Below are 26,692 nucleotides of genomic sequence, written 5' to 3'. Positions count from 1 at the left end.
TAAATCAGTAGATGCATGCAAAACGACTTGTTTCACTATCAGACTTTGATCCATAGGCTGGACCGGTGGAGGTCTCTATTTTATTTATTTTATTTATTTTATTTATTTGAAAGGGACATTGCACAACAAATGTGTTGCACAGACCAGATATAGCTACAAGCTAATTTTCATCTGTAGTCCCTGGGCAGAGGCAAAGTGACACCACGTATATACAGTGGATGATGAGCATTCCTACTAATAAGTTCATTCACAATATAAAATACAGATACAGCACCTACACAAGGATCACCTCAACAGAAATGCAATTTCAATATTTACAGTATGTACAATTATTACAGTTTTTTTTTTTTTTACTTTTATTATTGCCTACCTAACATTTTAACAGTACCCTAGTTTACCAGTTTTGTATTAATGATCACAAATCTGACCGTCTTTCAGCCACTTCTTGAGGTTAACTTTAAACTGTTGCAAAGTAACACTCTCTCGAACAACAACTGGCAACAAATTCCACATCCCTGCGGCTTTCACAGAAAAGCTGTTCTGCCCAAAAGTAGAGGACCTAAAGTTAACATAACACTCTCCTCTGGAAGAGGCTCGCGTAGTTCTAATACCTGCCTCTTCACAAGGTTTCACAAACTTTCTCAGGGGCTGTGGGGCCAAATTATGAAAAATCTTGTATACTAAACTGACATTTATTTAACGTTAATAATTTATATTTCTTCACAATGTTACAGTAGTGGTATGAAAAAGGTTTTTTTATCTAAAATTTTAAGTGCCTGCTTGTACAAGCTTTGAAGCGGCTGTAACACAGAATTGGTTGAAAGAGTCCAATTTGTGATGCAGTAAGTAAGATGAGAAAATATCATCGCATGCATATATAACTTTTTATTGGGCCCCATTGTGCGGAAGCAGCGCCGATCATCCAGATAATTTATTTTAGTTAAACATTTTTGGCTTCATGCGCCACTGACTAGCTCTCATAGGAATAAACGAGACTCTCCCTCAATTGCTGCATCCAGGTCTTATACCGTATGTATTATACATGCGTGGTACATTGCATCGTCTGCACCAAGAACATTTTCTGTGTGAACAGGCAATAAAGTTTCATCTTATGTTATGTTCTTTAAAGTAGGCACACTTCTGGGAGCCTAGGGGAACCCCACTTACCTAAAGGGGGGTTCAGACCACAGCGAACGGTGGAATTGCTAGTTCCGATCCAGACACGTGATGCCCCTTTAGGGGTTAGGTGGGGTTTCACTGGGAGACTTTGGATTCCTGTCTTCCTGTATTTATAAAATCCTCCTGTCTACTCTTGCCAGGCCATCTAGCTGAGGATAACCTTGTGTAGTTTCATCATGGTGTAATGGGAAAAATTACATTTAAGCATAATGCCTTATATTTTTATGTTTTATTTCTACTTTAATTCTCTCACAAATGCTGAAAGAGTCTCTCATTTTCCACATGTAGATTTTGATTCTAACTTTGTGAGACATCCAGTCTGGAACATTATGTGAGCTCTGTTTGCCTGAACCGATAAAGGTACAAGGTCACCCCAAAACTATCTCATGTTTTCCCATGCCAGTTAAGATGTAACTGGGGGATGAAAGTCATACAGGGAGGAGGAGGTGAGATGACTCCAAGATGTCTCTTGTATTTCTCTGATTGTCTTCATGTGTATCAGATTGCCTGTCAAAATTGTAGCGTCATACTAAGCCAAGTGCGTGTGTGCTGTCACTCTTAAGATGCATATAAGCCTGGTGTTCTTGTTCACTCATTGGAGAAACTGACTCCACACTGGGCTGCGGCCTTTTGTGAAATCACGTTGCTCCTATATTTGCAAATATATATATGTTTTTAATAAAATACAAAAACCCAACTTGGTTTTAGTCTCAGTCTGTCTTATTTGTTTCAATTTACTAAACTCTGAAAAACTCTTCCCCCTGCTGCAAAGGAAACTTCCACGACAATGGCTTCTCTCATCTCATTTGCAACACAACACAAGGCAGATCATGACCACCGCCCTGAGTTGGTTTCTGAATATTCAGACAGATGCAGCATGTTCACACACAAAGGCAAATACAGGCTGCTGTGTTGTCTGGGTAAACAGTTTAAACTGCAGCACAAACAGCAAGTTTTCCTGTAATTTCTCCCTGAAGCATTACTAGGAACAGTCTCAAGATGGGTGGTGGTGGAATGTTACTGAGGGGCTTTTTAGCATTACTCTTCACTCTTTCTCTGTATCTCCCTCATGCTCTGTTTGTGAAATAAGTCATGAGGTAAATTATCATACCATGGGTAAATAATTAGACAGCCCTGAGAGGGGAGCAGCAGAAATGCGTGGCAGGAAGTGTGCGTGCCTGGCAGCCCCATAACAACTGGCTGTCGCTCCATGAAATGTCAAAGAAGAGGCCAGAGCGATCACCCCAGCAGGTTGTCTTGGCGTGCACTGAGTGTTTCCACTGTGGACTCCCCCGCCTTTTTCTTTTTCTGGAAGCCTTGACTTAGCCATGGTGACAGAAGGAGGACACACAACTCATGACAACACAATAGATGATGAACAAGCTGTCCCAGGACTGACTTATACACAGTGAGGGGTGAAAGTTAATATCCAGGATAAGACGTGGTGTTTTCACCAGAAAATACCAACCCAGTGACCTCGCTGAACCTCCAGGGAAGAGAACTGGAGGTTATGAATTGAAAATGGCTTTTTAAATATGTAAGTGACTCCCAGCAGGAGCCAGTTTCTATAAAAAGGGATGCTGGCAGGGTTGTGCTGACAGAATGGAGTTCCCCTTTAATGCCACGCTCCTGCATGGGTTGGGTTGCAGTGTCAGGTTTCCCCGTTGTGTCTGCTGTTTGTGTATGACAAATAAGCAATAGCCTACTTGGCAACGGGTTTGTAACTGGAAACTGTTTAGGGAGAGTGACTGTGTTGATTTTCCTCCATGAGCACAATAGATCAGTGTCACAAGATACAGACAGGCATCAAAGGTCAGGGAACAGAAACTGAGAGTAAAAGGCTAGGCTTAAGAGGGCAATAGAGAGGAGCAATGGTAACAATTACCATGTTTACAAGAGACAATAAGGAAGAGCTTGAGCTGAAAGTAGTGTCTACATGAACTCTCAACATCCTTTATAAACAAGCTTTATTATCTGCTTAATTATCACTTCATCATGATGTCTTCAGTTTCTATTCTGCCATTTTACTTAATTGGTTAGGAAATGAAATGTTACATTCTACTAAGGCTCAGCTATGACTATTAATTAGTTGACGCTGCAGTTGCTTGTACAGAAGAGGATTAGGGTAGGGCTGCACGGTATGAGGAAAATATGTGATATGCGATAACGTTGAATATCGCGATAACAATATCACTTGCGATAAATAAACAGAGTACTCACCTCTGCATTTCTGCTGCTTTCAGTATTCTGCTACACATACAAAAAACTGCTTTTTGATTTTAAAACAATTGAAAGGAAATCATTTCTAACATTCTTATTTATTGATATTTTCTTTCAACTCACACAAAAAACATTTAGTGTCTATTGCGGTATATCGTAGCCTTTTGCGATGTGTATATTGCACAAGTTAATATTGGGATGATGATAAAAAAAAAATAAACAGTAGATTAGGGCCACATGGGAAAATGTTTTTGAATTCTGGGTTTGAATTCAATTTAAATTCAGAACTCAAATACATGTACAACTACTTAAATAGTATATAAAGATGTAAATAAAACCTATGCTAGTGCAAGTTGCACTTATTGCAGTATTGTGATGTAAATTAGTCTTATCGAACACTCAGCGATGAAGTGTTCAAAAATGGATAGGCTTAACAATTGAGAGCGAATGAAAAACTTCACATTAATGCTTTTTCTCGCCCTCCGCAAGTAGTTTCCTACCATAGACAGTAGGCCTATAGTTTCTTACTAGTCTGGCTCCCCCGATGTCCTGAATTTTCAATTCAATTCAATTTTATTTATAGTATCAAATCATAACAGAGTTATCTTGAGATACTTTAAAGATAGAGTAGGTCTAGACCACACTCTATAATTTACAGAGCCCCAACAATTACAGTAATTCCTTCAAGAGCAAGCATTAGCAGTGGCTATTGCGACAGTGGCAAGGAAAAACTCCCTTTTAGGAAGAAACCTCGGCAGACCCAGACTCTTGGTAGGCGGTGTCTGACGGGGCCGGTTGGAGGTGTGAAGGCGATAATAGTCGCATTGAAGATAGTGGAACAGTGACTTTGAAGGTAGTCGTTGTAGTTCGTGTCACAGCAGGACGTTGCTGGATGAAACGTGGCGCTGCAGAGCACGGGGGGGTGTAGCAGACGCAGCAGGACGCGGCCGGGCGTTGAAGGGAATCGCAGAAGAAGAAACATAAGGACTCCGGGGAGTAAACTCCCCAGAGCTAGGTTAGTAACAAGCAGTTCTGGGACAGGATGCATACAAAAGGAAACAAATGAAAACATTGATGAGAGGCTGTACTGGCCTGCCCCCCTCAACTCACACTTTATTATTGAATATATGATCAATAAATCTGATGACTACGAAGAGAAGCAGGTGGGCCGGGTTAGGCAGACGCTGCAACTCCTCACTTCTTAACTATAAGCTTTATCAAAGAGGAGAGTTTTCAGTTTATTCTTAAATGAGGCGATGGTGTCTGCCCCCCTAACCCAGACTGGGAGCTGGTTCCACAGGAGAGGAGCCTGATAGCTGAAGGCTCTGGCTCCCATTCTACTTTTAGAGACTCTATGAACCACCAGTAACTCTGCATTCTGGGAGTGCAGTGCTCTAGTGGGACAATAAGGTACTAAGAGCTGTTCTAGATAGGGTGGTGCTTGACCATTTAGGGCTTTGTAGGTCAGGAGAAGGACTTTAAAGTCAATCCTGAATTTCACAGGAAGCCAATGCAGAGAAGCTAAAACAGGAGAAATATGATCTCTTTTCTTAGTTCTCGTCAGAACACGTGTTGCAGCATTCTGGATCAGCTGGAGAGTCTTAAGGGACTTATTTGAGCAGCCTGACAGTAGGGAATTACAATAGTCCAGCCTGGAAGTATCGAATGCATGGACTAGTTTTTCAGCATTGTTTTGAGACAGGATTTTATATCTTTAATACATGCTTGAAGTTTAGCTAACTGACTTGTTTCGTCTGGTTTGATTGATAAGTATAATTGGGTGTCGTCCGCATAGCAGTGATAGTTAATTGAGTGTTTCCTAATGATATTACCAAGAGGAAGCATATACAAGGAGAACAAAACTGGTCCAAGCACCGAGCCCTGTGGAACGCCATGCATAACCCTCACGTACTTAGAGGATTTATCATTAACATTAACAAATTGAGATCGATCAGAAAAATAAGACTTAAACCAGCTTAGTGCAATTCCTTTAATTCCGACTAAGTGTTCCCATCTCTGTAACAGTATTGTATGGTCAAAAGTGTAAAATGCAGCACTAAGATCTAATAAAACAAGTATGGAGACAAGTCCTTTGTCTGCAGCAGTTAGAACGTTGTTAGTAATTTTCACCAGTGCCGTCTCTGTGCTATGATGCTTTCTAAATCCTGATTGAAAGTCTTCAAATAAGCTGTTGCTATGGAGAAAATCACATAACTGATTAGCAACTACTTTCTCAACGATCTTGGAGAGAAAGGGAAGGTTAGATATAGGTCTATAGTTTGCTAAGACCTCAGGATCGAGGGTGGGTTTTTTCAGAAGAGGTTTTATCACAGCTACTTTAAATGACTGCGGTACATAACCTGTTAATAGAGACATATTGATCATATCTAGTAGAGAGGTGTTAACCACGGGTAATGCTTCTTTGAGTAATCTCGTTGGGATGGGGTCTAAGAGACAGGTAGATGGCTTTGCTGAAGATACCTTTACCATTAGTTGTTGAAGGTCTATAGGATAAAAACAGTCTAAGTATATGTCAGGTCTAGTCGTTCTTTCTAGCAGTCCTGCGTTGAAAGGTGAGCCGTTAGAAGTTGAGGGCAAAAGGTGATGAATTTTATCTCTAGTTGTTATAATTTTATCATTAAAGAAGCTCATGAAGTAATCACTACTCAGAGCTAGAGGAATAGATGGCTCAGTAGAGCTGTGGCTATCTGTCAGCCTGGCTACAGTGCTGAAAAGAAACCTTGGGTTGTTCTTGTTTTCTTCTATTAATGATAAGTAATAGTCTGATCTGGAATGTCTGAGGGCCTTCCTATAGGTTTTCAGACTGTCTTGCTAGTCCAAACGAGACTCTTCCATTTTGATGGAGCGCCATTTGCTTTCAAGTTTTCGCGAGTTTTGCTTTAATTTACGAGTTTGGGAGTTATACCAAGGTGCAAGTTTCCTTTGCTTCATCTTCTTCTTTTTGAGTGGAGCAACAGAGTCTAAAGTAGTCCGTAGGCAGGCCGTAACACCATCTACACAATTGTCAATTTGAGAGGGACTAAAGTTTACATGAAGGTCCTCTGTTGTATTAAAACAAGGTAATGAGTTTAGTGCTGTTGGAATGTCTTCCTTAAATTTAGCTATAGCACTGTCAGATAGGCATCTAGTATAGTAGCTTTTATCTAATTTCGTATAATCGGGTATTAAGAATTCAAAAGTAATTAAGAAGTGGTCTGATAATAAAGGATTTTGCGGGAATACTAATACATCTTCAATTTTGATACCATATGCCAGCACGAGGTCGAGGGTGTGGTTAAAACAGTGCGTGGCCTCATGCACACTCTGACTGAAGCCAATAGAATCTAGTAGTGAGTTGAAAGCAGTACTAAGGCTATTGCTGTCAACGTCCACATGGATATTAAAATCACCTATAATAAGTACTTTGTCTGATTTAAGTACTACACATGATGAAAACTCTGAGAATTCAGATAAAAATTCAGAATACGGACCTGGAGCTCGGTAGACAACAACAAATATAATTGGCTGTACTGATTTCCGTGTTGGATGCTGAACATTGCTGGGATAAAGCCAAACATCCGCCCTGGATATCCCTCCCCTTCCACTATCTTCACTAACTTTTTCACAAGGCTACTGTCGCTGCATCCGGGGTTTGGCCCCACCCAGGACCAGGACGCTTGGGATTTGTTTAATAGAAGCAAGCCAAAGCGTTTTTTCCCCATATCCCAGAATAGATAAGCGGTGTAGCCAGACCATATGGAGATAGGTCTGGCAATACGAGACTAGGTTACCTACTGTATACTGTGAACAAATGGACTGTATTTAGAAGACATTATTATTAAATTATTAATTTGCCTGTGAGTGTGTAAAACCTGTGAAGTCATCCCAATGTAAAGTCTATGGACCTGACGTTAACAGGGAGGAAAGGCTGTTACCGCCCAGCTGGTTTGGATCTTTAATTGGATCTTGATTCTCCTGGCCTTTTTCTTTCATGCCTGGTGTATCATATATGCATCATATCATATTCAGGCAATTCTCAAAGGCGCCATTTTGGGGTTCGGGATTTCAGTTCTTAAAATACATCTTTTGTAATTCCTGGCAATCCCCCCCACACACTCCCCCTCACACACACACTCGCACTCACACACTCACACACACACACACACACACACACACACACACACACACACACACACACACACACACACACACACACACACACACACACACACACACACAAAATAGATAGAAATCAGGTGTTCCCTCTCCCATGTGACCGCCCCTGTTTATTGGCTGAGGGACGGGGAGAGTTTGGGCCGCTCCGATTGGATTAAGGAATGGTTACGTCAAGGTAGTCGGAGTTACCCAGAGAGAGACAGGAAGTAGAGGTATATTTTTCTTTAAAAAATAAACGCACGACTATCATTGACATATATAAAACGACTATTCGTCATAAGGCTACTAATGACTCATTAGTTATTACATGTGTGTCCATAACAATTTGGAGAAACAGTGTTAGGTAAGAAAACATTAATGATCCCTGTGTGTGAAGTCCAGAAAATATTACAAACCTATATAATATATATCTAATATATAATAATGGCTGGATATGTGAACATGGCTAGATTGACCTGATAAGTGGCCCTGGGAAGAACTGCTCCTTCACCTTTCTGTGTAATGTGTAGCCTAGGCTACAGTTGTAATAAGCTAAAATAGTCCCTGGCCCCAGATCTGCTGTGTGGTAGTTACTTAACTGAAACAATGAAGGTCATTAAAGGGATAAGCCACCTGAAATAGGGCTTATCACGGTCTTCCCTAGCTGTAGATAGGTGGGCCAACGCATGTTTTGTGCATGCATTGTTTTAGTCCGGTAGCAGCGCCGCCGCTAGTTAGCTTAGCATAGTGAATGGAATCCTATGTTGCCGGTTAGCATTTTGTGAGTAAAAGTGAGCCAACAAAAGACAAAAAAACACCTAATTACTTGCACTGAGACAGAAAATGCATTGGCCCACCTATCTACAGCCAGGGTAGACCATGATAAGCCCTCTTTCAACAAACGGTGGCGTATTCCTTTAAGTTCCTCAACATGACAGGGCCTCATAATCAGGTCATCATTTTGTCATTTAAAATGCTCTTCTTTCTTTTCCCATCTACTGCATGTAGGCCTATCTTTTGACCTGCAGGTTGTGAACTGCTGCACAATTGCCCTTACAGGCAAATTGTTGAATTAAATTGACCACCTTAACTCTTGTTGTATTGTCTTCCCGTCGACCATGCACTATTTGTCGTCCCTCATCAGAAGTGACCCGGACTGGTTTGTCTGTTCATAAAAGCATAAAAAAGTATCACCAAATTCTGACTTACATCTTCTTAGCCAAGTTCATTCCAACTCATGTGAACTAGTTTTACACTTACTTTTTGCATTCACGGTCAAAAAAACGTGAAAATGATACGTAATGTCTCAGTAAAATGAGGAATTAAAGTTTTGGATTATAATAGACTGGTATATGTCAAATATTAGCCAGGATATCCCCAGGTCAAAACCAACTGATGCTTTTTTTTCACAAACAACAGAGCAAACAAAAAGAGCAAAACTATTTTAGTCTTGAAAACATTAGGGTTAAGGTTAGTTAACGATAAACTAGCACAGACCAGTTGATACACAGACTGGAGTATTTGGCCCCCTGGAAGTCCACGCACAACATATTATTCAATGGTTTATTTCAGCTCTTTTCTCTAAAAACATTGTAATGCAAATGTCTAAAATTAGGAGAAATATGAAACGACAGGTTTGTATTTTACTGTAGTCCTGGACTAAAGGGCCTGGTTGTTGGGCCCCTAATGATTCCCTTCTCATGGCCCTCCTGTAGCCTACCACCTGGAGGTACCTGTTGCCTCCAGATTCGATAAGGCCAGTGAAACCAGTAGGCTATGCTGGAGTATAACACTTTAATAGAGTTCACTTGTGGTAACTTGACTAAACTCAATTGTATTTAGGAATTTTCCCTATGTGAGCACAATATATAAAAACAAGCTCTTAAAAATAGATTTTGACACAAACCCAAATGAGATAGTAATCCAGTAGCCTACCCTCCTAACTTGATAGTAACCTATGCTTTGTTGTAAATTAAGATCAAATAAAATTAGATAGACTTTATTAATCCTACACTGGGGAAATTCCTGTGCTACAGCAGCTCAAAAGAAAAACAATGTACACACACCAGAATAACACAAATACACATTAAGTAGACATATAATATAACATAGAAAAATATACATAAAGTATAAGAAATAGAATAAATCGAATTAGTTATAATAATAATAGTAATATAGCAATAAACAGCCTTATATAAACAGACAGTATATAAACACAGATATACAGATAAATAGAAATGACATATTGCACAGTTGGAGGTAACACAGAGTAATAAATAAATAAATATTCATAATGCAGAATATTGTTAGCAATATTTAAAATGACCAAACGTATCTGCCCATATCACACTTTATCCAGCCATATCATAGACTGTATGAAGCCTATTCCACCTGTTATTCAATAAGATAAGTCGTTTATTTTGGCATTTGATGGCCGGAAGTCCAACTATACTCGAGCGAGCTTTAAGGATTAAGGAACTAGCCGTGAGCAGCAAGCAAACGGCAGTGAGCTCCGATTTCATCAACCGGGGAGACAATAAGAACGGGAGACGAGGCGAGGCTTTGGTTTACCGGGACACAAATATTCCCTCCGAGTAGACAAAGGGAAGCCCGTCAGAGAGCCGTGTGTGAGTGTGTGTGTGTGTGTGAGTGTGTGTGAGTGTGTGTGTGTTTCCTGCGGGCTGCTGCTGCTGTACAGGACAGGGCGGGGCGGGGTGATGTTTAGGTTCCGGTATAAAGGCAGCGAGAAAATGGGAACCAGACGAGATGTGGAGCCCGCTGCCGAAGCTGTTGGTTCATACCGGAGACTAGAATGAGAAGTGGACCGTCCTGGTTTAACGGGGCGCCGGTGTAACCGTGTGGGGAGGCCGCTGGGCAGGTAGAGGAGAAGCGCCCCTCCACCCCTTGTACGTCAATAAGATGAGGACGCTATTTCCGCTATTCTGCTGTGTCTTCCTTATTACCGGCGGAGCACACCGGGCCACCGGGAACCTAACTGTCGACAGCAGTAACGACACCAGCAGCAGCAGCAGCAGCAGCAGGTATATCGCGATCGGCGACGGGTCATCGCAGGAGTTTGAGTTTCCTGAAAACACCAACGGAGTGATCGTGATCTCCAGCCAGTACCGGAGCGCCGCGGCGAGCAGGAAGGGCCGCCAGAGCTGGAAGCAGACGGTGACAGTCCGCTCCCTGGACCCGGAGGTCCTCTCCATACTTAATGTGACGGATAGCGGCCACGCAGGGCCGGCCAAGAGCTACATTATCAGCATCCGCTCCGGGTTCCCAGGCATGGCTCAGCTGCAGATCCAGCTGCTGGACCTGGACCAGGACTCGGTGCCCGTTCTGGTCGAAGAGAGGACGGATTACTCCATCAGAGTGGCGCCTGGTACCGATGACCCGGCCACCCGGCTCGTCCAGTCGGGTGGCCTGTCCCATTTCTCTGAGAACCCCGTGCTGTTTGCCCTGCTGCCCCTCATCTTCGTCAACAAGTGTGCGTTCGGCTGCAAAGTGGAAGTGGAGGTTCTGCGGGGTCTGCTGAGGAGACCCGTGCCACTGCTGCTCGGGGTGCTGGGTCAGTTCCTGGTGATGCCGTTGTATGCCTACTGTGTATCCCAGCTGGCCTCGCTGCCCAAAGCGCTCTCCCTGGGCCTGGTCATCACCTGCTCCGCCCCGGGGGGCGGCGGGGGCTACCTGTACAGCCTGCTGCTCGGAGGAGACGTCACCCTGGCGATCTCCATGACCCTGGTGTCCACCGTGGTGGCGGCGGCCGCCATGCCTCTGTCGTCCGCGCTGTACGGTCGGCTCCTGGGCGTGCACGCTGCCCTGCACGTGCCCTTTGTGAAGATCCTCGGCACCCTGCTGTTCATCGCCATCCCCATCTCGCTGGGCATGCTGGTCAAGCTGCGGCTGCCCGCCCTCACACGCGTCCTGCTGGCTCTCATACGACCCTTCAGCTTCGCGCTCATCGTGGGGGGCATCTTCATGGCCTACCAGATGGGCGCGTCCATCCTGGCCAACGTCAAGCCCCAGATCGTGGCAGTAGGGGTGACCGTGCCTTTACTGGGGCTGTTGGTTGGGGCCATCATGGCCAAACTGGCGGGCCTGGCCCCAGCACTGAGGAAGACGGTCAGCATCGAGGTGGGGGTCCAGAACAGCCTGCTGGCTCTCGCCGTCATGCAGCTGTCCTTCCGCCGGGTGGAGGCGGACTTTGCGTCCCAGGCGCCCTTCATCGTGGCCCTCAGCAGCACCTCGGAGATGCTGCTCATAGTTGTGGGGTACTACGCCCAGCGGAAGTTGTGTGGGTCTGTCGTCCCCAGGAGTGACGCCTGATTGTAGCCACAGTTCTTTTTGTTTTTGTCAAGGGCATCGGACTTGTGGGGGGGGAGGGCACTGAGTACCCAGGGCCCTCAAGTAAGGAGGGCCCAAAAAGATGCTAGAATGAATAGCTGTGGATGCGGGGAGGGGCCCGTAGAAAATGCCTTTCTACGGGGCCCAGAGTTTTGTGCTACGCCCCTGGTTTTTGTTCAGAACTTTTTGAAGAATCAAGTCTTTTAAACCTGTGGAAATGTTGTGTCCCAGTCTTGGCTACAAGACCCCCAACAATCACCAATCCAGTCATCACTGTTGGTGGTACACAGGACAGTGAATGGACTTTTTGTGTTTTTCCGTTTTTGTTTTCGTATTTTTCATGAAAACCAAAGGCCTTTTACCCCCTTCTGAGACCTTTTTTGTGTATTTATTTTACAGTATGTACTTTTTAAAATCAGATTATACTGTGAGGTACTCAGTGTAAATATTCCTAAGAAGAGACATACCTATAAAAGAAAAGCTATTTTTCTACCAGATTACTTTTTGTAATCAAAAAGCAAAGATTGATTTGCATCATGTTTACAAGAGGTCCATGTGTCTTAGCCTGGGGGAGAATTTTGGGGTTAAATGGAATCGTTTGGGAATCTAACAGGAACATGATGATGATTATGAAAGTATTTGCTACTGATTGTGTTTTCCTGGATCTGCGAATCCATGTACTTGAATATGGGAGTGGAGAAATTAAGAAAACGTAAATAAAAACATTGTTAAAGCAGGTTTCAGTTTGTGAAGGAGTATGTGTGCCACAAAACGCTCCTAACAGGTCCGTGTTGGAGAGAGCCAGCCAACAGGCGCTAGCTGTAGAACGAGTGTGAGCAGGCTGTGTTTTAGCAGAAAACACTCAGGGACTGTTTGGTTTCACCTTTGCACACAGATGGTAGAACGCTTGTTCAGCGTTTTGCATGTTTAAAGAGCAGCTTCATAGTATGTGCTGAAGATTTTGACTTCTCTAATTTCATATGCGTTTGAATTAAAATTACTGATAAAAGTTAAATCTATTTAAATGTCACATTTTGATGCCAGACATAGCAGAAGACCATTGTTTTTTCTTCTTCTTTTGACTAGTGTCATAAGGGAGAAAAAGCCTCTCAAACAGCAGTTACACACAAAACTAAACTCTCCACAAACACAACGTAACACACAAACACCACAAACCTACACCATCAAGTGGAAAAGAATATTGTTATAGTTGTTTTTCCATACAGGCTACATGTGTAGTATTGTGACTGACAAATCAAACATGGCTGCACGGACTGGAATACCTTTTTAAAGGGTCAGTACACAAAAAAAGCAAAATTTCTTTGCTTAGTTTTGGATTTATGAGCTGAGATTTTTGAACAACTTCTGTCACACTACCCTAGTACTAAGGGTGGAAAGTAACTAAGTACATTAATTCATGTACTATACTAGGAACAATTCTAACTTGTTCATTATGTGAGAATTTTAATTCCATGCTACTTTATACTTCTATACTCAGTTCAGTTTTATTTTGTCATTGCTACATCATAACAACGAAATATTGTTAGAGTAAAACTATACTTCTATACTCCACTCCATTTAAGAGGATAATTTTGTACGTTTTACTCCACTACTACAAAGCTTTAGTTAACTTGCAATTCAAGCTTAAATGAGTGTAGAAAGTAAAATGTAAATGACCCTATTGTAAAACAGCTTTAATCAGCTCCACCTTGAACAACATTAAAATGCTGTTTACTTGTTAATGCTAATGGTTAATACTGATTATTATCCAATGGTATAACTGGCATAGTCCTTTTTGACTAAATACATTTTGCTGCTTGACTTCTAAGTTTTCTCAAGTGCAGTTTTCAATGCAAGACTTTGTCTCTTGTATATTTACATTGTGGTGAACTGAATTGAGTTTGTGCTGCTCATAAGTGTTAAGACAGTTGGAAAAAAAGTGCAAAAACTCAACAGTAAAATGTATTTCTAGAGAAATTTTACATTTACTTTACATCATCCACTAAACACAGTCAACACTTTTCCAAGGGTTATTTATTTTTATTATTATTTCTTTGGTACAAAGTGCTTTTAGTACAGAGAACATTGTTTCTGCAAAAGACAGGAACAGGAACTGGAGATGTAAATGTAGAAAAAACCAAAGAAACAAGCTTTGCAAAGGGCCAGTGGGGGCAGTATATTAGTGTAACATGGCCTCAGTTTAGTAAGTTATCCACCAAAGGACAAGGTTCAGTTTAGTGGTAAACTCTTGTTGAGGTAAACTGATAGCAGGTTTGGAATTCAGAATATGTGCTCATTGTTCACAATCAACACACCAACCTTCCTGTTTAGCAAACTGGTCCAGTGGAAAAAAAGGGGAAGTTTTTACTTGCAGGTATTTTTATGTAAAGACTGCACATCCTGTTTGCGCGTCCAGAGCAGCAGCATTTGATGTGCTTTCATTACCACGCCTTGTGAGGGGGTTTTGTGTGGAAAAATAAGGGAATTCAGACCTGCTGTTTGGGTGCAGCAGTTCAGACTGAGCTCTCAGGAATGTAGCACAGCTGTAAAGCTTACAGGCAGAGCTTAAATTGATAAGTAGAAGACTCAGTCAGTGCTAATGGTATGTTTCAACTCTAATGGCCGCCTCTCATAGCAGCAGTTCTGTTTGTGCAACATGATCTTTCTGAGTCATGATCGCTTTTCTCTTCGTCATACATTGGAACACAAACCTTTTTGTGGCTTTCCTATTGATTTTGGTCACTAAAGGCATGTGTAATGGACAGAGCTGTTCTCTGACCTACATGGGTGTGACTATAACCAAACAAAGTTACATAATCAGTGGAAAAAGATGTTAGTTACACATATCAGAAACTCTTTTGAGACATTTTTTCTACTGTCTACTGGATTTGCAGTACAATCTGAATCTTTACTTATTTCTACTTCATTTCTTTCTTTTTAGGTTATAGCTCACTTTGAGGTACTGAACATTGACTGAATTTTTCTTAAACTTGTTTTTTCAGTTTTGTAATTCAAAGATGGGAAAAAATGAATTTTTTAAAGGTCCAATGGTATGAAAATGTCACTTTATTAGGTTTTTTAACATTAATATGTGTTCCCCCAGCCTGCCTATGGTCCCCCAGTGGCTAGAAATGGTGATAGGTGTAAACCGAGCCCTGGGTATCCTGCTCTGCCTTTGAGAAAATGAAAGCTCAGATGGACCAATCAGGAATCTTCTCCTTATGAGGTCATAAGGAGCAAGGTTACCTCCCCTTTCTCTGCTTTATCCGCCCAGAGAATTTGGCCCACCCATGAGAGAGAGACATCATGGCTTTCAAACGAGCAAAGTGGCAGTTGGTCAAGGCCACACCCCCACCCTCCACCTTGCCCCCCCCCTCCCCCCCTTCTCCTCCTCAATAGCTACAGACACAGAAATGGCACATCCTAAGGAAAGCTCATTGTGGGACTGGCTCTAGTGGCTGTAATTCTGCACCAAGGCTGAATTTCGGGAAAGAGACTTCAGATACAGTATTAGGGGACCACTAAGGTCTATATAAAAGATACTTCAGATACAGTATTAGGGGACCACTAAGGTCTATATAAAAGAGACTTCAGATACAGTATTAGGGGACCACTAAGGCCTATATAAAAGAGACTTCAGATACAGTATTAGGGGACCACTAAGGCCTATATAAAAGAGACTTCAGATACAGTATTAGGGGACCACTAAGGTCTATATAAAAGAGACTTCAGATACAGTATTAGGGGACCACTAAGGTCTATATAAAAGAGACTTCAGATACAGTATTAGGGGACCACTAAGGTCTATATAAAAGAGACTTCAGATACAGTATTAGGAGACCACTAAGGTCTATATAAAAGAGACTTCAGATACAGTATTAGGGGACCACTAAGGTCTATATAAAAGAGACTTCAGATACAGTATTAGGGGACCACTAAGGTCTATATAAAAGCATCCAAAGAGCACCATGTTATGGGACCTTTAATAGCCACATAGTACAAAGTCAGTCATTAGTTAATACATAGTAAATAAGTTAGTGATTTCTTCAGGAACAGCTGTAAATTCTGTCTTTTGTTCCAGGCTCTTTTTTTACTTGACATGCATGAAATCTATGTTTAGATTTGGTATTTTTAATATGCTTTATGTGTGAGCTAACCTGCTATTGGAACCGATTGTGCAGTTTTCATGCAATCACAATGACATCATGTTGACATCATACACACACACACACACACACACACACACACACACACACACACACACACACACAAGAAAAAATCCTGCTTAGGTCCAGATTCAATCAGTCCTTTATCCAAACTTTGCCCCCCAGTGTCAGTGGCTCACTTGATTCCAACAAGAGCTGCTACTGTAACTGTGTGTGTGTGTGTGTGTGTGTGTGTGTGTGTGTGTGTGTGTGTGTGTGTGCACACGCGCATGTGCGTGTGTGTCCTCAGGTGTCACTGTGTGTTGTTCTTCATGGAGCTGACAGGTGATGACACTCGGCCTTGCTGGTAGGTTTGCACTCAGCCCCATACATCAGCACTCCTGTTTATATTACCATCCCACACATTAGTGGCACAATAGGAAGAGAGGGCTTTTAAAAATGCATGAGGACACATTGCATTACATTTTCATGAGTTCCTTTCACTGGCTCCCATGAGACGGCTTTCCTGCTGCCTGCTGCTATAAAGCTGGGAAGTCCAGAAAATACACAGGAGGCTGGAGCTGTATACTGTGAGGAATGATCTTCACTCAAACACACAGAGGGCAAGATGGAGCCTGCTGCTGTACAGGGATGGTCCCGCAGTGGGATTAGGCAATGTGTGGCACTCACCATGCAACACCTGAACTGAGTCACAATCGTATTCGTCCTCATCGTTTATTAATCTTGCACATCACAACCTCATTGAATTTAAAAAAAAAACACTGCAGCTTCCCACAGTACAGTACAATAAGTCAACCCTTTCAGACTTCAAAACCATGGGTCAGATCTTTATTATGAAAAAGGGGAAGCTAACATTACAGCCACTCTTGTCCTTACATGCCCTGCATCCTGTACCGGCTTTACAGGGCATTAAGTCATAGCACTTTCACAATGAAGAAATGGATACTGTTGTCCCACAATGCTAGAAATGGAGTAGTAACGGTTGAAAAAAAACTGTGAACAGAAATACATCTTTGGAAAAGTAGATATAGTTATGTTACAGATTCATTTTTCACATAGAAACTATCATCAGCTTATAACATGTGATGCATTACAGCAACAGCCTGTATACATTTACAGCTGAGAATAGATACAATTATGGAAAAAGAACAGACATACCCTACTGGATGCTACGATGCAAAGATGTTGCTATGATAGAAAAGGGTGCAGTAAACCGATGCTCCTATTCTCTTTAGCTGTGTTTCAAAGGAAGGCAAGTAAGCTACACAGCAAAAGTTCAGGTTGAGTTTCAAAACTGCTTTATGCTTAATTTTCCTCTCTATGAGCACGTGAAATGTTGTCCACCAAGTTCACCAACTCACTTCAATTACCAGAGCCTACTTTTGAATCATTACTTTTCAAAAAGGGAATTTATTAAACATACAAAACTATTTGGGGTTACAAAAATAAAAGTATTGGCTACTAAGTTTAAAACAAAAAAACATAGGATAAAGACAACATTTGAAAAATTGAGTTAAATTCAGTTTTAACTACATGGGACCACTCAGAGGAGGAGGCACCAGCGGAGAGTTGTTTCCCCCCCGGTGGGGTGGGACTTAAATGCGCTCTGTCCCTATCCCTTCACATGCGAAGGCATGATCGGCTGTACTATGCCTCTGATTGGTTCAAGAGATACCATGCCTTTTTATTTAATCTGTTTTGCCCCGTTCGCCCCGAACCCCTGAGGGTAGATTCTAGACATAGAGATCGGATCCGCTAGACGTGTCGACGTCACAGGACGTGCCTCGTAGCCCGCCTTATTCTGCCTTATTCTGCTTCTGATTGGCTGACCCTGGTATTCTTACCCTAACCCTAACCAATCCCCACTCCCCAAGCCTTAATCTCAGCGGATGGTCTTTCCTGATTGGCTCTAGCACAGACCAATGGGAGAGAAGGGCGCGACGGGAAACATGGAGGAGAAAGTAAACCAAAACAGCAGCTTCAAAAAGCTAGCCAGAGAATTGACACTTTATTTCTAAAACTACTGTTAACATATAGTTTTCAAACTAATTGGCTTGAACGTCGACTAAAAGTGTTGATACGCATTCAGCCAAAGTAAAATATGTCACTTAGTGCAACGTGTGAGTCGGTTTCTCAGAAAAGGACTCTGTCGAGCCTCTTCGGTGAGTGACATATACACCGAATTAACGCTACGTTAACGTTAGTATGTTTATTGAGCATTATCTTAAACAATACGTGAATACATGAAAACAAACACTCAAACCTGTAGGTTTGTTAACTTAACCACTTTCGGCTATTAGCGTTGAAATGTGAAATTGGCAGCTGTTTAAGTGGAGTTTGGCGTGACCCTTAATACAGAACAAATTATATTTACTTAGGTATATGTATACAGTAACGTTATGTCATCTATCTAATCATGCTTTAAGTTGGCCAACATTTGGTTAACTTAGCTAACTTCAATACAACAAAGTAAGCACTGTTATTACGATACTAAAACTTGTGAACGTTGTCCTGCTGTTGTACTCCCAGCTGGTCGTGTGGTTAAGAGGCTGAAGCAGGAGGATGGTCAAAGGCTGCAGGAGGCAACAATCCAGCTGTTGGAACAGCAGCAGAACATCTGCAGTCTACTCAGGGAGGTGGGGGTAAGTGAGTGGACTTTAGGATGGGTCAGAACTTACTTGTCTGCACAGCCAATGAGCAAACGTTAAAACATTATGATAGTGACATTTTATACTAATCTGTGGACTGAGAAAGAACCCGTAAAAACTGACAGTGTCATGACATATATACATATATGTCATGGATAAAGGGGATAAATACACTGTTGCAAAAGAAATGCTTCTAAATGGGCCAAGAATGCAAATTTCTGCAAGTGCTTCTTGGTGAATTATACATGTATATAATTTTATACATATATATAAAATCTGCTTGTATCATCAGAGGGGGGACAGATGATGATGTAATATGTTCATATTTAATAGTTGCTGATCTTTCATTAATAATATTTCTTTTACACTTTTTTGTAGAATCCACATCTGTGCAACATTTTCCGGACTCAGAATGGAGAACAGAAACAGGCAGAGTCTGAAGGCATCTCATCTGCCATTGCAGTTTCATTGCTGGGTGAGTGAGTGTTTGATACTAGGTCTCAGAAATAGTGTCTGTGCTGTACATCAATTTTTCCAATGTACCAAAGTTGACACGCTCGTGTGTTAGGACTTTCCAACATCTCATATGTGAGTCAGCTGCTGAATGGCAGACATGACCAAATTCCCATAATCTTTTCATTACTCCCATCTTTGTTAATTGTTTATCTTCTGGACAACTATCAGTTTTTCAGATTTAATTTATTGGCATATATATATATATATATATATATATATATATATATATATATATATATATATATATATATATATATATATATATATATGAACTATAGGATGTGTTGTATTGTGTGTGGACAGTGTGTGAGCTAAGGCGTCAGGCCTTGCAGCTGGGTGTCCCGGTGGCGGTGCTGTCAGTGAAGATGATGCTGGAGAGACTGATGGAGATCACTGAAACTGAAGAAGTGAAGGAGGAAGAGGACAAAAGGAGTGGGCTTCTCACTTCCTCTCAGAGAGTGAGTATCTGACAGTAAGATTTGATGTTGGCATAATCCAGGGTGAGCATTCAATCAGTACCCTCATGCAAAAAAATATGAATTCACAAATTGTTAACTGTGGACCATCTAAACTTTCACCAGGCACCTCATCAACATGTTGTTGGTTCAGTAAGTTAGTGCAAGTGTAGCACGTACCCACGACGATTCATTTAGGGGATTGCTCCGGTGCCGGCAGATAAAAATTTTAGCCCTTAAAAAGTCTTAAATTCGTTGAAGTATTGTGTTCTAGGTCTTAAATAATTTTAAACAGGTCTTAATTTTCCTACGTCCATGTAACGCTACCTCTAATGCTCTTTTTTTAATTATTATTCTGTGGTGTTGAAGTTCTTTCTTTCGCTAGTCCAAATATAATTTAGCTGTATTACGACCAACATGCTACTTATATTGTAGCTTTTGTGTTAACAGCGGGAGTTTTTTTTTGGATTGTACCACAGACATAAAACAGATTTTATTCTTCAGCTATGGGGAAGTTCAAGTTAAGCGATACTTGGCTTAAAAAAAAAACAGAATTTAGGGCTTAGTTGATGTTGTGATAAAGGTCTTAAATTTTATTCATAATGGTCTTAAAAAGGCCTTTTAAAAAGCCTTAAAATTGACTTGGTGAAACCTGCAGAAACTCTGTCAAAACTCTGCAGGGTAAATCCAGACAGCTATCTAGACTATCTGTCCAATCTGAGTTTTCTGTTGCACGACTAAAACTACTTTTGAACGTACACGTTCCACCAAAACAAGTTCCTTCCCGAGGTTATTTTGCAGAGGCACCGTGGCTCCGTCCGGAGCTTAGCACCGCCCAAGATGATTGTGATTGGATTAAAGAAATGCCAATAAACCAGGGCACGTTTTTCTCCCATCCAGGAATGCTGTGTTGAGGAAGGTTTGGCAATGCGAGACTAGTGCAAGTGACACTAGAACTATTGTGTGAGAGAATATGTAAATATGGTTTAATAGGTGTGGCAACAATGGCTTTAGGGTGTCGGGTCAGGACACTACTTCAATGTTCAGGTGAGAGTGTGGGAGAAAGGAGATGCAGAGTCCAGGGCAAAAGCAAACCTAAGCTAAAACATAGCCATCTACAAATAGTATGTATAGAGCAATATTAATGGTTAATAATAATAACTAGAGTGCAATGAGCTCAATTAAAGATTAGCAAACACAAAGGCAGTCATGTAAGCTTATAATAATTACAGTGTTTCCTTTAGGATTTATTTTTAGCAGTGGGGGCAGGTCCACAGCCCCCCACCCCCATGAAACGGTCCTGACACTTCGCTGCAACACAAACAAATATATTTATTCACCTCTATTGACACACACAATGAGCACTCTAACAATGCAGCCCTATTTCTGATACCAATGTTGCCGTGGGGGGCCGCCACAGTCAAATCACCATAGAGGAAACACTGAATTATAACAAGCATTTACACGGAATAAACAACCAAAATATTCAGTGCACAGCATAGAAACAATAGCTGACTATTACAGGCTACCGGCTAGCACTGAATCCCATCGTTAACTAAACAGAAACCTAAAATACATCCACGGCCAATAATAAACAATAACTGTGTGCAACCTGACACAACAATTAAACTTACATTTCCATGGACACACACACTAGAAAGAATCTGTCCATCAGAAATCGCTGCAGTCTAAAGTCAAGTCCAGCTGATGTCTGCTCCTCCGTGCTTCTCACTCGCTGCTGTGTTCAGGGGCGTCGTCAGCGTGGGCACACAGAGTGCACATGCAGAGCGCGTGATCAGGCACGGTGGATACAAAATGGGAATGCATGGCCTTTTTTACAACTATATAGGAGGTTGCTTGTATCACGTACTTGTGCACTAAAGTTTAGAAAATTCTGTTTATTATTATTTTTTTATTTCCTGCTGACGTCCAGCAGAAGAAAACAAACAAGGACAAATATACAACACGTCTCCTTTGGCTTTCAGCATCTTCAGTCTACAATATCAGTATTGGCTTTTAAAAACCCATATTAGTTTTAATTTATAAAGATCTCTGACTAACGCTGTGTCAGTATATTACGTCCTTTCTCACATTTAGGACTACTGGTCAGACCATAGTGTTTCCCAAATCCTCTTATTACACACTAATTCTAAGCAGTTTTTTTTTTTTAGGAAATGTGACAAAATGAAGTCTACTGAAAACCGAATACTAAAATGCGATCAATTTCTTAGTCAGCACTATTCTCCCACAATGCAATGCGCAAAGGAAATGGAGGAGCTGCTTCGTGGGGTTGTGGTGAAACAAAAACAAAAAGAATATTGAGAAAGACATTTTGCCTTCTCTTCGGGGTTTAATTGGCAGTGACATTCACAGTTTCATTTTGTTTGACGCACAATGTTTTACTTATTCTTTTATTTATTTCTATAAATTTGGACCAATCTAAAGATTAATATGGTTAGGACGATGTGTTTTTTATGACTGGCTATGCTTGTTCCGTCTTTTTTCTGTCAATTCTTCTGCTGTTCTCAGGTCTCATTTACGAAAAAGATCTTGATCTGTAAGCAGATTGCCTAATTAGATTAAATGTGTAATAATAATAATAATAATAAACAATAATAAATCTGCATTTATTATATTATATATTTATCTGATAGATTTTTCAAAACAATGTCACAAATTCACTTCTATTATAAAGGTCAGCTACCCCTTTAGTATAGTGTCTATAGCATGATGAATGTGTGCCTATGTATTCTTCTCTGACTCATCGTGGTTGTGTCATGCACAGTGACTTAGTGTTCTGGTTATCTTCTCTGGAGCCACAACTTTAATGCTATGTCACTTCTGCATATTGAAAAAGTGCTGCAGATCTTTCATATTTTTCAGCTACAGTGGCAGCCACAGAAGTCTCCACCCTGAGTTTCGCTTTAATTACTGCAGGATTCTTGTTCAGAGTACAGAAAGCATGTCAAATAACATGTCACCAACCAGACTGAAAACTAAGGGTGACTGTGCGGCCGATTTCGGTAACAGCCCCTCGGCTTTGGAACAGCCTTCCCTTCAGTGTGAGATCGGCTGACTCCACCGCAGCTTTTAAACGCCTCCTTAAAACTCATTTTTATAAGATGGCCTTACACTTAACTATGTCTTCTCTTCCATTCTCGCAACACTGCATATTTCCTCTTTTTGCTACTCTCTTATGGTTTTATTTAAATTTTACTGTCATTATGTATTTATATTATGCTTGATTTGTATTATAATTTTAGTGTTTTTAGATGCATGTCCATACATGTTTCTGTTATTGACATTCTATCTTGCACTGTCCCTGTTTTATGAAGTGCTGTTTGCTCTAATTTTTGTCATGAGGGTTAGGGGGGCTTACATGGCTTTCTGATTCCACATTTATATCCTGTAAATCTTTTAATCTGGAAAGCAATTTGTGCTTAATGCTTGAAAAGTGCAATATAGATACAATTATTATTATGATTTTTGTTAATAAATATGACGTATATTATAATATAAGTCCTATTCCTGTCCTCTCTAGGTCCAGCTGTGTCTCCTGCTGGAGTCCAGCAAAGAACTGCTGTCACAGGGAGCCCTCTGCCCTAAACTGCTCTGGCAGGAGTACAGAAGAGATCAGGTGTGTGTGTGTGTGTGTGTGTGTGTGTGTGTGTGTGTGTGTGTGTGTGTGTGTGTGTGTGTGTGTGTGTGTGTGTGTGTGTGTGTGTGTGTGTGTGTGTGTGTGTGTGTGTGTGTGTGTGTGTGTGTGTGTGTGTGTGTGTGTGTGTGTGTGTGTGTGTGTGTGTGTGTGTGTGTGTGTGTGTGTGTGTGTGTGTGTGAGTGAGTGAGTGAGTGAGTGAGTGAGTGAGTGTGGTGTGAGTGAGTGGGTGAGTGAGTGAGTGAGTGAGTGAGTGAGTGAGTGAGTGAGTGAGTGGGTGAGTGAGTGAGTGAGTGAGTGAGTGAGTGAGTGAGTGAGTGAGTGATTCTGTTAAGTTATTGCCTTTGTTGAGCATTTTCAGTCTGAGTTCTACACACATTTTTTAAGAAAACGCATAATCAAGGATTTTTGCCCGCAACAATCACAAAAAAACTCCGCATTTTTCTGGAAGGACTGTATACAGCTGAGTCAAAGAAACAACACAACTAAACAAGTTAAGATGGAATTAAAAAAAAAGTCATTTTCACACGCTTTATTTATCCCTTTACAATTGGTCCAAACTGCCACAGTAGGAAAACCCCATTATGGCTTTCTTATATAATGGATGTAGTAAGTTCAATATTTAATGTGGTGTTTTTACAGAGGCTACCAAAGCTGGAGGTGGTGTACCATCTTCACTTTCACAACATCGTCACTCTGAAGTACATCATAGAGAGGTAAGAAACATCATTTTTTGGGGAAATTTAGTTTGTGCTGCCTTGTTAGGAAACAGGGTTGGTCAGCTGCTGTGGAGCCACAATAGTCTCTAGCATACAAAGATTAATATCACACAACTGTTGGCTGCATAGGATAAGGCAGATAAGTATTATACTTTAGTATTTTCACTTCTACAAACATTATGGAAGAAAACCCATTTGAATCTTATAATTAACTGACTGGTTAACTAAGTTCTTCAATTTAAAAAAACATGATTTTAAGTCAAGTACAAAAATCAGGTTGCTCAAATTGGATTGATTAAATTCAAATAAACAGAATTTATGATGAAAAATTCAAACTTGAACGTCCAGACTACCAAGAATTAATCAGACCTCTGTCCTATCAGGATATCGTCTCAGTTCAGATCCTGGATTTTCTATCTGAATGTGTGAATCCTTCTGGTTATTTCAGAGATTGCAAATCAAACTACATGAATTCATGAAGGATGTTTTTTTAAAAGTAATATCATTCAATACTACAACAAAAGAAACTTGGCTATCAGTTTTGTTATTATAGTGCCCCTGTGTGGATGTTGTAGGGGCCGTTTTTAAATTGTTGAGTTCAGTTCACAGAATGATTTAAATATTAACTCCACACAAATGAGTAGGTTTTTCCAAGTCACCCTGAGTTTGAGGATAGTGAATGTTTGAAGCATGGCTGAAATGTAACCAGGGTTTCCATAGGGTCTTTAAAAGTCTTAAAAAGTCTATTTCAAAATACAATTTTTAGACCTTTTAAAAAGTCTTAAATTCGTGGAAGTATTGTGAACTAGGTCTTAATAATTTTAAACAGGTCTTTAAATATTCCTTCGTCCATGTAACGTTACCTCTGATGCTCTTTTTTTTATTTGTATTCTGTGGTGTTGTAGTTCTTTCTTTTGTAGTTTGAATATAATTTCGTTAGGACTACAAATGAGACCAACATGCAACATATATGGCAGCCAATCAGCTTTCGTGTTATTGGTGAGAGTCTCTTTCGGGTTGTACCACAGACATACAACAGACTTTATTCTTCAACTTTGGGGAAATGAAAGTTTAGCGATACTTGGCTTGAAAAAAAACTGAATTCAGGGCTTAGTTGATGTTGTGATAAACGTCTTCATTCATTCATAATGGTCTTAAAAAGTCTTGAATTTGACTTGGTGAAACCTGCAGACCCCCTGTTTAACTTTTGACTCTGTTCTGCCCTCCTTTTGCTTTTCCTCCATGTAGTGATGAAGGAGTGAGGCTGTGGTTGGTGTCTCAGGCGAAGGCTCTGTGCGGTTGGACGCCTCCACGGGGAGAAGAAGACACCAAACAAGTTCAGCGGAAAGTGTTGTCAAGTAAGGACACAGATTTCTCTCACTCGTCTAGTTTTAGTTTAGAGAATTGATCCTGATCAGCAGGTCTCCTTGAATTTAGTTACCCTGGAAACCAGTTTCATCACAAAATACAATCCGAGTGATAAAGGCTCTGTTAGGGTAAAATACAGATCTGCCACCAAGGCCAGATTTAAATGGCTCGGACCTGAACGCCAGCTGCCTTATTTCAACTGCTTCCCAAAAGGGGGGTCAAATACTTGTTTTTCCTCATCAGATGGTTATCAATTTTAATAAATTCATATGATGTGATTTTCTGGAATTTTCTTTGGGATTCTGTCTTTCACTGTTAGAATGTACATATGATTACAATTGTAGATTTTTGCATTCTTTGTAAGTGGGCAAACCTGCAAAATCAGCAAGGGGTCAAATACTTATTTCCCCCACTGTATGTCACATTGATACACATCATATATTTCCCCATAATTCAATTAAAACCAGATTTTTATCACATTTTGACACAACAGCTCCCTGTCAGGAAAAAGTCTCTGAATCTTGATTCCAGTGCCACCAGCTCGGTTAAGTTTAGTTCAGACCTTTGTTGTCCCACAAAAGTAAGTTCTTTTTGCAGCTAGGCAGCAAAAAAACCCATAAAAGCAGGAATAAGATTGAGTACTAAATTGCGGGTTTTTTGGTGTATTATGAGCGTGTTTTGCACATGGAAGGGATGAAAAGTGAATCCTCCTGCGCTGTATCTCTGAACAGATGGGAGGATGTTAAATTCCTTAGCATGTGTTCACACACACTGTGGCGGTTGTTGGGACGGTCTGGCGAAAACGCAGGTCCTTCCATTCATTGTGAATGGCGGTAGTGCGTTTGCGCTGCAGTGGAGGGGGTCGCAGGGGGGAACCAAAAAACACGGCAGTAGCCTGCGGCGAAAAGTTGAGACCAGTTCCACGCAACCCAAAGTCACCCTGCAGTGTTCAGGAAAATGGGAAACATCACTGCCTCTTTCACTGTCACGAGAAAATGTTAAAACATTATAAGAGTTTAAAAAAAAAAAAAAAAAAACAAAGCACTGAACCGCCCCATGAGTTTGTGTAACACCTGACCTTACCCTTCCCTTCCTTTACTCCGTGAAATGAAGCTGCCTTCAAGTGCGGTCGGAAATGTCAAGATCTATAAACGATCTGACCGAAAACAATAATTGTGAAATATGAATCGTGCTACATTGTTTGGTTAAATAAGACAAATGGGCCATTTAAGTGACACTACCACTGCCGCACAACATGAATCGC

At 41.0% G+C, this 26,692-nt stretch overlaps 2 protein-coding genes across 4 annotated transcripts in view; both read left to right on the top strand.

Moving 5' to 3' along the window:
* Positions 1-10,001: 10,001 nt before the first annotated feature.
* Positions 10,002-11,958, top strand: slc10a3 (solute carrier family 10 member 3). The gene has a single exon (XM_028585697.1). The coding sequence runs from the start codon at positions 10,474-10,476 to the stop codon at positions 11,881-11,883; it is 1,410 nt and encodes a 469-aa protein (XP_028441498.1). The 5' UTR covers positions 10,002-10,473; the 3' UTR covers positions 11,884-11,958.
* A 6,042-nt stretch (positions 11,959-18,000) lies between these two features.
* fanca (FA complementation group A) overlaps positions 18,001-26,692 on the top strand; it is a 30,043-nt gene continuing 21,351 nt past the window's right edge. For all 3 annotated transcript variants that reach the window (XM_028584863.1, XM_028584864.1, XM_028584865.1), the window contains exons 1-7: positions 18,001-18,229; positions 18,597-18,709; positions 19,094-19,190; positions 19,535-19,689; positions 23,228-23,323; positions 23,984-24,057; positions 25,309-25,418. In XM_028584863.1, coding sequence (XP_028440664.1) covers positions 18,169-18,229; positions 18,597-18,709; positions 19,094-19,190; positions 19,535-19,689; positions 23,228-23,323; positions 23,984-24,057; positions 25,309-25,418 — 706 coding nt within the window. In that variant the 5' untranslated portion in view covers positions 18,001-18,168. The remainder of the gene's footprint in view (positions 18,230-18,596; positions 18,710-19,093; positions 19,191-19,534; positions 19,690-23,227; positions 23,324-23,983; positions 24,058-25,308; positions 25,419-26,692) is intronic.

The sequence above is a fragment of the Perca flavescens genome, chromosome 8 (assembly GCF_004354835.1).
Source record: "Perca flavescens isolate YP-PL-M2 chromosome 8, PFLA_1.0, whole genome shotgun sequence".
Lineage (NCBI taxonomy): Eukaryota > Metazoa > Chordata > Actinopteri > Perciformes > Percidae > Perca > Perca flavescens.
The sequence above is the reverse complement of the archived record's forward strand: the minus strand, read 5'-3'. Positions and strand labels throughout refer to the sequence as shown.